This window comes from Babylonia areolata, chromosome 25 (assembly GCF_041734735.1).
Source record: "Babylonia areolata isolate BAREFJ2019XMU chromosome 25, ASM4173473v1, whole genome shotgun sequence".
Classification (NCBI taxonomy): Eukaryota; Metazoa; Mollusca; class Gastropoda; order Neogastropoda; family Buccinidae; genus Babylonia; species Babylonia areolata.
In genome coordinates, this window is record NC_134900.1 from 4543431 (window position 1) to 4557500 (window position 14070).

The 14070-nt window shown below is 41.7% G+C and overlaps 1 protein-coding gene across 1 annotated transcript in view; it reads left to right on the plus strand.

Annotated features, from left to right (window-relative positions):
* The window catches only part of LOC143299473 (voltage-dependent calcium channel subunit alpha-2/delta-3-like), a 197836-nt gene that overhangs the window by 68268 nt on the left and 115498 nt on the right, over window positions 1–14070 (plus strand). Inside the window, exon 2 of the mRNA XM_076612696.1 lies at window positions 10398–10479. Coding sequence (XP_076468811.1) covers window positions 10398–10479 — 82 coding nt within the window. The remainder of the gene's footprint in view (window positions 1–10397; window positions 10480–14070) is intronic.

Here is a 14070-nt window from a genome sequence, read left to right on the forward strand (position 1 = left end):
GACAAATATAAATTTATCTCTCCTCCTACCTAGTCCTAGAGTGGGGCGGCGGAAGACAGCAAAGTGATTTCCTTGCACTCAGCAGAACAAGGGGGACAGGGGAGAGGCAAAACGATGGCAAGATTCGGGAGGGGTGGGGGTAGGGTGTGTGTGGGAGGGGGGGGGGAGGCAGGAACTCTTAGAGGATTAACAGGCAGACAGGCGGGCAGGATGCTTCATCTCTTGTTTGATTCATCGTTGGTTCTGAGCTGCATACGATATTCTTCTGAAAATGTCTTTTCTCTCTCTCTCTCTCTCTCTCTCTCTGTCTCTGTCTCTGTCTTTCTTTCTGTTCTGTTTTGTTTATTGGTCTGTTCTGTTGTGTCTCTCTGTGTCTGTGTCAGGTTAGTCTCTGTGTGTGTGTGTGTCCCAGTCTGTCTGTTTCTCCTTCTCTCTGTCTGTCTGTCTGTCTCTCCCCCCCCCCCCCCCCCACACACACCCTCCCACACCCCACCCTTATCTCCTTATTTCTCTCTTTTTCTTTTTCTCAAACTCACTCCACTGGATGGACATAATGTCTGAACAATGAACAGTAAGTCTCTCTGTCCGTCTCTCTTTGCGCACACACACACACACACACACACACACACACACACACACACAGATGGAAAAAGAGTATAGATGTAACAATTAATTAAGTTACAAGCAAATTGGAAAGTGACAAAATTGTTGAAAGCACAAACTATAGACTATTGACAACTGAGGTACTGTCTCTGGTGCGTTAGATTTATCGGCAGACTCCGGCCATCTGGCAAGGTCTTATCCCCGCCCCCCCCTGATCACCAACCACCCCTGCCCTCCCTTCCACCCACCTCTTTTACAGTGTCTGTCAGACGGGCACAATAGCCGAGTGGTTAAAGCATTTGACTTCCTATCTTTGGGTCATGAGTTCAGTCCTGGTATCAAAGCCTGGTACATTAACAGTGAGGAGTTTCCAGATCTCCCAGGTGAATACATGCGTGCTGATGTGTTGCAGGTGCCTTGATTCCCATTGTGTGTATACCCTGTGTATACCTATTACATGTCAATGTCCAGTGGGTTATGGAAATACAGAAATACCCAGCATCCACACACACACACACACACACACACACACACCCTGCACTCCCTCTCTGTTGAAAATAGACTATGGCTGCCATAACTGCTGGGCAAAAAGAGGGTCATGCATGTAAAAGCTTGCTTGTACAAGCAAGTGAACTAATAAACGCAGAAAATTAAAAAAAATTAAAAACAACAGCAGTATCTGTTATAGTCTGAAAACTGGCTAGAGTCAGTGCAGAGGCAGTGGACTGTAGAGTAGCAATCAGAAACGTAATGATGCTATATGATATGCATCACATAAGAGCGGATATTGCTTGATTAAGCAGTCTTAGGACTCCATGGTTTTGGTGGGAATAATACCCTTTTGAGCTTGAAAGCTGAAGCCTGGACCACCACTCACATAACCAGCTCAAAATCAGCGTGGGTGGGTGTCATTGGCAACGTATAGAAGTATGATTTGTACCGAAATCAGTGATGGTATTCTCATTTCCTGTAAAGATTAATTACAGAAATGTGGATAGGAGAAAAAAACCTGAAAGATGTATGATTTGTACCAAATCAATGATGGTGTTTTCATTCCTGTAAAGATTAATTACAGAAACAAGAGAGGGGGGGAAAAATGCTGCTGCAGCATTATACAAATCAATTCCTTTTATGTGTGTGCTGATGCAGATTGACTGCTGATTCCCAGTCACGTGTGAGGTTGTAGTTGTAAAAGAATCTTTTTTTGTTGTTTTTGATTGTTGTTGGGTTGGGGTTTTTTTCCCAATCATTTGATCTCAATCTCTCTCTCTCTTTCTGTCTCTCTCTCTCTTTGTGCCTCCACATCTCTGTCTTTCTCTCTCTTGTTCATTCATTCTCTTTCTCACTCCCTCTCTCTCACTCTGTCTCTCTTTTCAGTCTTAAAACTTTTTTTTTTACATTTGATTCATGCTGTATTTCTCATTTAAAAAAAAAAAAAAAAATGTATGCGTGCATGAATTGATATCTCTCTCTCCATCTTGCTGTAAATCGTTCTGTCTCATTCTCTTCCCATGGTCCCTTCTCTCTCTTCTTTGCCTCCTCTGTCTCTCTTCTCTCTGTCTCTTATTTTCTTTGTCTTCTCTCTTTCTCTTTCACTGTGTCCCTTGTCTGTCTAGCTCTGTAAAAATATCTTCCTTACTCTCTGTCTCTCTGAGTCATTCTCTCTGGAAACGTCAATGAAACAGGGTTTTTTTGTTGTCGTTGTTTGTTTTGTTTTTGTTGTTGTTTGGGGTTTTTTTTTCTGTCCAGTGGAGAGTGGATTGGGAACAGTGGATTGACAAAGCTTGAAAGTTTGCAGAAGCCAAACACTGCTGATGTAATGTCTCCCCTCAGAGGAGTGTGTAAACGTGTGTGAGTGTCTGAAATGTGTACGTCCAAGTAGTGGTGGTGGTAGTCATGTGCGGACAAGATTCTAATTTTTTGGTGGGAGTGGAAAAAATGAAATAAGAACAAAAGCAAATCACTCCTACGCAATAAAGTAGAGTGGGGTTGTTCGGATACAGAGCCATATAAAACACAACAACAAAGAAAAGAAGAAGTAAAAAATATAACCACCAAAAAGCCCAACCCCCTAAAAAAAACTTTTCCCTATCCCCTTTCCAAGGGCTGCTACCGGTGCTGTTGGACTTAATGAAGGGTCACATGCTGTCATCCCACAATGCCTAGGGTGAATGGCAGGAGAGGGGGGTGGGGGCGGCGAGGTATGCTGTGGCAGGGGATTGGGTTGGGTGGGTCGGAGGAGGAGGGGGGGGGGGACAGAGGTGTGAAGCTATTGGCTGTGATGGGATGTGACAGGGCCCGTTCTGGGATCAATACCACATCGCATGCACAGAAATACCACTGGAGAATGGCAGGGGGGAAGGAGAGGGGGGGGGGGGGAGCTGTGGATTGAGGAGGGCCTTTATCCTCTGGTATTGTCCCTTTTCTTTTCTTTTTTTTTTTGGGGGGGGGGGGGGGGGGGGTAGTTTGAGGTGGACTGGTTGGTCTGGGGGTTAGGGGGAAAATTGGGAGAGGGCAGGGGGTGGGTAGGGGTTTATTGCCATTAGCTATGATGTACACCTTTCTGTACCTGTGGATGGTTACACTTGGGAGGGGCAGGGGGTGGGACCTTTCTGTACCTGTGGATGGTTCACTTGGGAGGGGCAGGGGGTGGGTAGGGGTTATTGCCATTAACTATGACATACACCTTTCTGTACCTGTGGATGGTTCACTTGGGAGGGGCAGGGGGTGGGTAGGGGTTATTGCCATTAACTATGACGTACACCTTTCTGTACCTGTGGATGGTTCACTGCCCTGTTCACTGCCCTGTCTGCTGCTCTGTTTGTGTCGTTGGAGCAGGTGATCGGGTGATGCCGTGGTGTGATGTTGAAACATACACAGGTGTACAAACCTTTGTGGTTATGCATGCGCATGCACACATGCATGTATGCAGAGATAGATGCATGCATATATTATATTATACATACACGCATGTAACCTGCATACATGCATACTTACATGCATACATACATACCGGTACATAGATGCATGGATACATACATACATACATATATGCATGCATACATATATATATATATATATATATATATATATATACATACATACATACATACATACGTACATATGTACATACATACATATATACATACATACATACAGGTGCAAAGAAAGAGATTTGAAGTGTTGAGTGATAATTTTAAATAAATTTTTGTGTTTATTGGGGTGGAGTGGGGGCCCCTCTTTTGTTAATAAGCAATAATTGTCTCTTTCTTCTTTGGAAATCAGGATCAGGATGACGAAAGAGGCAGTTGTTGCTATTGCTATGTTTGTTGTGCCGCCAGTGTGGAGTTTGCTTGGCAGATGAGTCCTGGGTGACAGGGTGTAGTATTTCATGGTGGTTGTTTTTCATTCATCTGTCTCTTGTCATTTTAGTATGATAGCAGTACTCACGTTATGCACCTAGAGCGTCATTGTTTTAATGGAACAGGTCAGTAGAAAAGACATGATTGTTATTATCATTATTATTGTTATTATCATTTATCAGTAGTATTAGTATTATTGTGCACAGTCGGTACTAGAAATGTGGAGTGATGGCCTAGAGGTAATGCGTCCACCTAGGAAGCGAAAAAATCTGAGTGTGCTGGTTCAAATCATGGCTCAGACGCTGATATTTCCCCCCCCCCCCCTCCCCCCCCCAACTAGACCTTGAGTGGTGGTCTGGACGCTAGTCATTTGGATGAGACGATAAACTGAGGTCCAGAGTGCAGCATGCACTTAGCGCACATAAAAGAACCCACGGCAACAAAAGGGTTGTTCCTGGCAAAATTCTGTAGAAAATCCAATAGATAGGAAAAACAAAACTGCACGCAGGAAAAAAAAAAGGGGGGGTGTGGGGGGGGGCACTGTAGAGCAGCCCCAATTCCACAAAGAGAAATCTGTTGTGATAAAAAGAAATACAAATGGTCTAAACAACAGTCTTTTCCAGACGTACATGTCAAGGCTATATAATAAATTTGAAAAAAATAAATAAATAAAATGCCACCAGTTTTTTGTTGTTGTTTTTGCTATTGTTGTACAGAGCATTTTTCTTGGGAATCACACACATTAAGAGACACCTGGCAAACCCTGAGCAACAAATGACAGTGGCAGGACCTCGGCAAAACACCCTGTGTCGGATGACCTTTCCCTGAGGCACTCACTTTACAGTGGCGCGGCTAGCAATCAAAGTATTGGAAACAAAAGCCAGCAGGGATAAACAGTGCTGAGTGGGTTGGTTTTTTTTGTGTTTTTTTTGTTGTTTTTTTTGTCTTCTTTTTTTGCTTCTTCTAGATTTACAAATGTTGCAGACAACTGAGAATGCCAGTGGGGGAGGGGGGTTGGGGGGAAGAAAAGAAAAAAAGTTTTGGGTCTAGTTGTCAATGACCTACCTTTTCCAGTCGCATGAAAAGTGAACATTCTGTATCTGCTTCCTGTATGTCCTTGAGTTCTTTCTCGCCGTCAGAGTGTTCGAAAGGCTTGTTCCTGAAACTTTATTTGCCACTAGCCTTTCACAAACCATTTTTTTTTCTTTCAGTGACAAATAAATACGTAAATGAATTTACTTATTGAAGAGCACAAATACACAGCCATGTTTAAAATAATATATATTCAAGCACAAGCACGTACAAGCATTTCAAGTATAACCTATTACATATGCATGTGTGCTTGCAACATACAAACAAGCCTACAAACGTACAGACATGCTTGCAATCACACTATGCTACATATATACTAAAATAAATAAATAAACATTAAAAAAAAAAAAAAAAGCCATCCACAAAAACCCATACACACAACAATACCATGGAAACAATCAGTGCTCCTCGAGGTTGTGAACTTTTTAAGATGATCAGTTATTGAACACTAATTAATTAGTTATTTTTTTTAAAAACACCTGGATTATCCCTTTTCAGAATATGCTGACCTTTTATTGACATTTCTTCATTATTACCTGACACGAGAATACCATCTTGACATTTAATTAATTAGTCACATCATCCAAACTGTCCTGGAGTATTGCTGGCCTTTCTTATTGTTGAAATTCTAATTTCTAAAATACCAGTGTGTGGAATTCATTTCCTTTGGAATTCGAGGTAAATCATTTGCAGTAATTCATATATTTTTCAAGCTTATTCCTTTCACATAAATCTGTCAGAAACATTTGTATATTGGGTCTTTTTTTGTTTAATCTGCACGTGTATAGAAAGAACTTTATGAGTAGAATAATTAAGTACTTCATCTGTTTTAATGTTTTTTTGTTGTACCAAACAGAACCATTCAGTATCAAATAATGGTGTGTTGATATGTGTACATGTTTGTCTTAAAATATGTTCTAGTTCTTCCCCAAAGTATTGAGAATAGCAACAATGCCACAGAGACATGTTGTATGTCTATTTTGCTTTCCTTGTGACAGAGGTCTGCTGTAGAAACAACAACAACAAGGGCATTGACAAAGCAACAAAAGAGAAAAAAAAAAAAGAAAAAAGAAAAAAAAAGCTGAACCTACCCACCAAACAAGCAAACACAAAACAAAGAAAAAGAAGTATCAAACCCAGTGAGTTTGTGCACTTTGAGCAGGATGAAAGCGGAGGCTGATTACCCCGATCAATAATCAGGCTACTGCATCATGAAGAGGGGGGGAGTGGAGGGGGGGTGTAAAAGAGGAGGAAGTGAGTTAATGGCAAATATTTGAACAAAATTTGTTGGCGTTTTTTATCTTTTGCTTTTCTTTTTTCTTCTTTTTCTTTTCTTTTTTAAACTTCAACTGGCCAGAAGTGTGGACAGAGGAGTAATGATATTACAGCTTTGCCTCCTGCTGTCCTTTGCCGAGTGTTTTCCGTGCTATCTTGCTTGTTGAGACTGTACCAACACAAACTGTCTTTTTATGAGTTATACGGAGAAACGGAGCGATGAATGCGTCACCCCAAAATTGCAACTTTGTCATATTTGGGGGGGTTTGATGCTTAAACTGAAAGGAAATTATGGACACAGTATACAAACCATATTTTATGAGTTATATGGGAAAACGGAGCGATGAATGCGTCACCCCAAAATCACGACTTGCTCATATTTGGGGATTTTAATGCTTAAAATTAAAAAGGGAATTTTGGACACAGTATACAAACCGTCTTTTTATGAGTTATATGGAGAAAGGGAGCAGTGAATACATCACCCTGGAATCACAACTTAGTCATATTTGGGGGGTTTAATGCTTAAACTAAAAGGAAATTTTTGGACACTGTATTGCCTTTTTTTCAAGAAGCTTGGTCAGCAGTAAGTGGACTTGACAGAGTTGAGTAATAGAGGTTGGCATTAAAAACTTTTATCTGCTTTTGAAATGAAACAAGGGATGATCCTTTTGCTCCTGGTAAGACAAAAGGCACACAACCTGAAGACATCGCTGCTTATGTTGCCTAAAATTTTGCATGCTGTACGTTGTGGGTCTTCAGGGATCAGTGCTTCTTTCTGAAGGAATAAAGTCTTGCTACACAGCTTGGGTTTCCTGGGATCCATGGTTTCTTCTTTGAGAGTACGGGTCTGCTTGGACCCTTCATGCACTGGGATTTTTTTTTTTTTTTTTTTTTTATTTTTTTTTTTTGACTAAAAACAATTTTGGTACAAATGCGGGGCTACACTTTATTGACAAAGACGTAACATTTTGTGGAGTCGCTTAAAAACCTGGATCAGTTACCACATGAAAATCATTGCAGATAGGTGATTCAAGACTCATGATACATGACATACGGCAAAGGTCAAACACTTCCTGTCAGCCTGCATACAGGAGTAAATCAGAGGTGTGCGTAGTGGTGTGGAGAAAGAGACCCAGAAAGCTAACGGCTTTTTGCCTGTTACAGGTTCGTGTTAAAGGTTTCCAATACCATGCGCCAGCTTTTACTTTCAGTTAGGAGTGGAAGGGCAGGGGGTGGTGCAAAAGACAGTGTCAGGAGTTTGAAAGGGAAGAGCATGAATTTCAGATCTTCAAAACTTTTTTTTTTTTTTTTTTTTACAGTAAGTGAAAAAGCAAGAAAACTTCCCCAAAGTTTTTTTCTGTCTGGCTGACTTACTCTCTCTGTCTCTGTCTGTCTCTCTCCCCCTCGATCCTTCCTCTGTCTCTCTCCTTCCATCTCTCTCTCTCTCTCTCTCTCTCTCTCTCTCTCTCTTTTTTTTTTGTGGAATGGCTGTGAATGGTGGATTGATGGGAAAATACTGATGTATTTTGATTGTGTTTTGATTTTTTCTTCGTTTTGTTCATTTTCGCTTCTTTAGCTTTATTCCCTCTTTAGGGCGAGGGCTGGATGTAAAAAAGCATGTTACTTGCTTATCTGTTACCTTGTCTTTTGTCTTGTCTTGTCTCTCGTCTTCCCTCTCCCTATTTCCCCACTCCTCACCCTCCCTCATCTGTCTGTCTGTCTGTTTCTCTTTCTCCCTCTGTCTCCAAGCACTGTCTCTTGTTCTTTCTGTTATATCAATAATGAATTAGGAATTTGTTGATGAATCAAAGTGCGTGTGTGTTTCCATTATTTTTCCCAAGGTCGCTTTCGAAAAACAGTGTTAAAGGCACAGTGACATGAATAATAATTGTTCATTCATTTAGGGCTGATCAGTCTGGTGGTGTGCAGAGCACAATTGCACTGCACGACTACTTCAGCAAAAGATATTTAAGTGACGCTCACAAAAATGATTTTGTGTGTGTGTGTGTGTTTTAATACAATGAATTTGTCATATTCATGTTTGGGATAAATGCCCATTCAGTTTTGGCATGCATACATTGTATAAGGCTGTATCTCTTGTATGTTACTTTCTTCTTCTTCTTATCTTTTCTTCCTCAAAAATGAATGTCTTAACCAGACAGTTGATGTGGCCATTGTTAAAAAAAAAAAGGGGGGTGGGGGGGGGGGGGGGAACAGCACAATACCTTAATATTTGTATTACTGTTAGGTACATGAATATGTAACATATTCATGTACCCCCACAAGGTTTCCTGAAATAATCTTGTCTTGACAATGTTGATTAACCCCTTGACTGCTGAACTATGGTTTAAAAAAAAAAAAAAAAAAAATGTGTATGACATCAGTGTGGCTTCAGTTTTAAACTATAGTCTTGTGTACTTTTTTGATATGATGTAACTGATTTTTTGCTGAGCAAAGGTAATGTTATATTATTATCCTAAAGAGATGGTAGCAGAAGTCCAAAACAAAGACTGGTGGCTGGCATCCTGACCTGTTAGATCCCAGTCTTATCCCATGGAGGCTGGCAGCACTTCACTGATGAACACACTTGTCAGCAGCAGTTAAGGGGTTAATGAGCAGTCAAAATCTCAGAGGCATCGCCGTCAGGTTGCAGCTTTCGCCATGATCAGATTCTGCTGCATTTTTGATTGTCAATTTGATTGATTGATTGATATGGATACTTATATAGCGCCTATCCTCGGTTGGAAACCAAGCTCTAAGCGCTTTACAAACACTGGGTCATTTTGCACAACAGTATGCCTTCCTGGGTAGAGCCAACTGACAGCTGCCATTGAGCGCTCATCATTTGTTTCCTGTGTGATTCAGTCAGATTTCAGGCACGCACACATACACACTCAGACAAACATGTAACATTTAACATTTTACATGTATGACTGTTTTGTTTATTTACCCCGCCATGTTGGCAGCCATACTCCGTTTTCAGGGATGCGCATGCTGGGTATGTTCTTGTTTCCATAACCCACTGAACGCTGACATGGATTACAGGATCTTTAACATGCGTATTTGATCTCCTGCATGTGTATACACACGAAGGGGGTTCAGGCACAAACAGGTCTGCACATATGTTGACCTGGGAGATTGGAAAAATCTCCACCCTTTACCCACCAGGCACCACTGAGATTCGAACCCAGGACCCTCAGATTGAAAGTGTAACGCTTTAACCATTAGGCTATTGTGCCCGTCTGTTCCTAATTTTTTTTCCCCCCTCAAAATAACGCAGATCTTCATCAATGTTAAGCTGAGCATTTGAGCCAGCAAAAATCAGAATTGGGTCGCCTGGACCTTGGTCTTGCATGCAGTTATTGCATTGTTGTTAGTACATAGTGGAGTTAACTCTCTCCATATGAACGGCGAAAGAGACGACGTTAACAGCGTTTCACCCCAGTTACCATCATCAAAATATTGCAAGCGGAAGGCTCTTATACTGAAGAGGTGAATGTTGACAAAGAATACCACAATTCTGACGACGGAAGCTAAAGGTTGGGTCATTCAGACACCCACTGGACATCCGAGGGGTCTGTGTAGAGGAGAAGAGAGGACTGGCCGTACTGAGTGAGTTAAGGCACCATGGCGGCATACAGAAGGAAAATGGAGAATGTAATGAGTTCTTTGAGTTTGACGGTCTTAAAGGTTCAGTAGCCTTCTGCTGTTTGTTCAACATTGAAACAAGGTGCTGACAGAAAATGTTTTTAATGTGATGATAACTATAATGGTGGTGGTATTAGTAGTAGTAGTAATAATAATAATAATGATAATAATAATAATAATAATTATGATAATAAGACAATAATGATAAAAATGATGATGATAATGATTAATGTATTATAATAATTATTGTACATTTATATAGTGCTTTTAAACCTCTCAAAGTGCTTCACAATATAACACGTCAAGCAGACACGAAGCAGACAAGAACACACACACGCGCACACACAAGAAATGGGAAGAAATGTGAATCCATAGAATACAGAATGAATGTATCATATGTCTTCATTTTTGTTGCAGTGCCAATGCAACAGCCTACAAACTGAGAAGCAAGCTGGTGGGATTGGCCAAGTCTTTAACAGGTGCTGGTGTCCTTGCTCAGGTGAGTGACATATCTTATGTCCCCTTTTGTGGTGCCTTGAGAATCCTGGTGCTATATTGGTGGGTGTAGAAAGATGATGAACTAGACTGGGGGGGGGGGGGGGGGAGAGAAAGATGAATTAATCAGACTAAATCAGTTTGTAGATTTGCCTATATAATCTCTTTCTCACTGTCTTTCTTTCTCTATGGCTGTCTTTCTTTCTGTCTGTATGAACTGAATGTTTTTCCTTCCCTCTGTTCTGTTGAAGCGGTATCTGTCTCTCCTGTGACAGTTGTCTGTCTCCCTCTCTGCTTTCCTGCTCTCTGTCTCTGTCTCCCCCACCCCCGGCCTCTCTCTCTCCCCCACCACTCCTCTCACACACAGTTGCATATACAGTCACACAAATGCATGTACACAAACTACACATGCACACCACACCACACACACACACACACACACTCACACACACACACACACATGCACAGACACAGATATTTAATCTGATTCCCCAAGCACTCAGCACTCCAGCTGTCCCTCTCTGCATGAAGTCAAAACAAAAAGGAAACAATCATGCACACACATGCACAACACACTGCAAACACACACACACACACACACACACACACACACACACCACACTGCAAACACACACACACACACACACACACACACACACACACACACACATATATGCAAACACACACACACACACACACACACACTTGACACATCAAATCAATCTGATTCCCAAAGCACTCAGCCACCCCCTCTGCTAAGTCAAAACAAGATGGAAACAAACGCAAACATTCATGCACACACGTTCACACACACACACACACACACACACACAAACATCAAAGCAATTTGATTTCCAAAGCACTCAGTCACCCCCCTCTGCTTGAAGTCAAAACAAGATGGAAACAAACACACACACATACATACACGCACATGCACACACACACACACACACACACACACACACACACACACACACACACCCTCCAAATTAATCAGATTCCCCCAAGCACCCCCCACCCACCAGGTCCTCCCCCCTCCTCAGCTGCTTGAAGTCAAAACAAGAGGAGAAAACTATATCTCCACCATCTTGACACACCCATCAGATCAAACAACTGGCTGGATATTCTCCATCACAGCCTGCTTCATGTATAGTCACAAACAAGAACACACACACACACACACAAACAAAAAAACAAACTAAAGATACACCACAAGGCAGACACAGACAGATAAATCAAGACAGCCAGTCATTGATGTCAACTGATCCAGACTCCCTGAGCTTGTTTGACTTTTCAAGAACTGGGGATGAACTGGGATTTATAGATCTATATTAAAAAAAAATAAAAAATAAAAATTTTTTAAAATATGTTGTTATTTTTCCAGCTCAGAAAGGATTGAGTGTCAGGTGTGTGTGTTTGTGTGTGTGTGAGGGGGGAGTGGTGTTGGTTGAGAGACATATGTTCTTGTGTCTGTCCAGCAATTTTTTTCCGCAAACTCTCAGTTTCCATCCAGCTGATAACCAGTGGATACCTCCCCCTCCCACCCCCCAACCCCCATACCCCACCCACACCTTTTTGGAGAGAGACCATGGTTCCAGGTGAAAAGGTCAAGGAAACAGTTTTTATCATGAGTTCATTTCTTGGGGAAACTATTTTATCTCTGCCCCGTTCGGTGCCTCAAATACTATTGCAATAGGTCTCGCCATAGGCGTTCTTCTCAGAGGCACCTTCTCATCTCCCTCAATGAGAATTACAAGAAAGATATCGCTGCAGGCACCATTTCCCGCTGGGTTTCCCAAGTCATTCGTAGAGCCTACTCTCATGCACACAAGGATCTCAGTTGTCTTAATCCCAGAACACACGAAGTGCGGGCCATAGCTACTTCGGCTGCTTTCCAGCACTCGGTACCACTGCAGCATGTCTTGGAGGCAGCCTTCTGGCGGTCGGAGAATCCCTTCATCAACTTCTACCTCCGGGATTTCCGTATGACCAGGGCTGACAGTTCCAAGGGGATTTCCTTTGTCGCGGCTAACACTGCCGTCTCAGTTTCAAGGGCTCCCCATACGAACCAGTAGGCGTTGCCCTCCTCCATTTGCTTTAAATTCTGCATCAGTTTGACATGGTACAGTATATGACACCAAAAGGAGGAGTTTGTATTATACTCCATGTTTGGTGTTTACATATACTTACCATGTCAAACTCGAATGCCTGCCCGTCCGTCCCCGCGTCTCCGCCGTGGTTCTCATGGGGCATTTTCATTCATGGCCACGGAATGATTCAGCGCTTATAGCTGTTAGAGGCGTTTGATTGGCTAAGAGCGGGCCAGACTAAGAGGGGCGTCTTTTCACTGTTAGCTGCGCGAAATTTGGCCAAACAGAGCAAACCATAGGCCTAGTTTGCATCAGTTTGACATGGTAAGTATATGTAAACACCAAACATGGAGTATAATACAAACTCCTCCTTTTAATATGAAGATGCGCCACTAAAACTTTTAATATCTTTCGCCTTTCCAGTTGACCGTGAGTGATAATGATAGTAATAAAGTGCACCTGGGAATGTAATCATGTACAAGTGTTTTGAACAGAGTTTGTACGATACTTAAAAGAACAAGTGTCCAAACTGTGATGGGCTTGATCTCAAGTTATGTGTTGGTGCTCTTTGGGTGCAACAATAAAACAAAAACTGATGGTTGCTTCTCACATATCTTACCTCACCTCACCTCACCTATCCCGTAGTCTTGTGGACAGGCTGGGGCGCCACAGGTGATCTGGCAACCAGCATCCTCCAATCCTCTCGGTTTTCTGACCTCCTGATTGTATCACTCAACCTCAAGTTCGTCCATTCTGGGATGTTGTCCTCCCATCTCTTCCTCAGTCTGCCTCTCCTTCTCCCTCCTTGCACTGTGCCATGCAGGAATGTCTTGGCAAGCCCTGATGATCTCATGACATGGCCATACCATTTGAGCTTGGGTCTCTTGACCAAGGTCAACAGGTCTTCGTAGGGCCCAGTGACTTGCCTGATTCTGTTTCGAACTTCTTTGTTCATGATATCTTAATGATAGCCAAATTCTTTATATACAAATGTAGAATCAAATAAATCCAACAGTACAACTGTTCATAAAAGATCTTAAAAAGGCATACGAAATTGACAAGTATGTTTTTAGAATATCCATGGAATATAACAAATTTATGCAGAAATGCGCACCATACATATATATTGTACAAGATTAAGATTTGTATCATGTGTAATTGAGGTGTGAATGAATGATTACTGTTAATTAAGCATTAAAATTAATGTAGGAATGAATAATTGTTGTCCAGATTACGCTTTGATGTAAACTGAGCATTGTAATACCATACAGAAACAATGTGTGAATGAAAACACATTTACATACCTATATTACTTTGATTTAAATTGGGCTCAGCAATACCAGTAGAATCAATGTGCCAACAGATAGTGTAAATACTGTCATTACTACAATGTCAGTGTAATTCTTGCGTTATAATATCACACAGATCAGTGTTTGAATTGATATTTGCTGTTCTGCCGATGTGATGCTTGATGTGGAATGGTTGATGTTCTGAACACTATATTG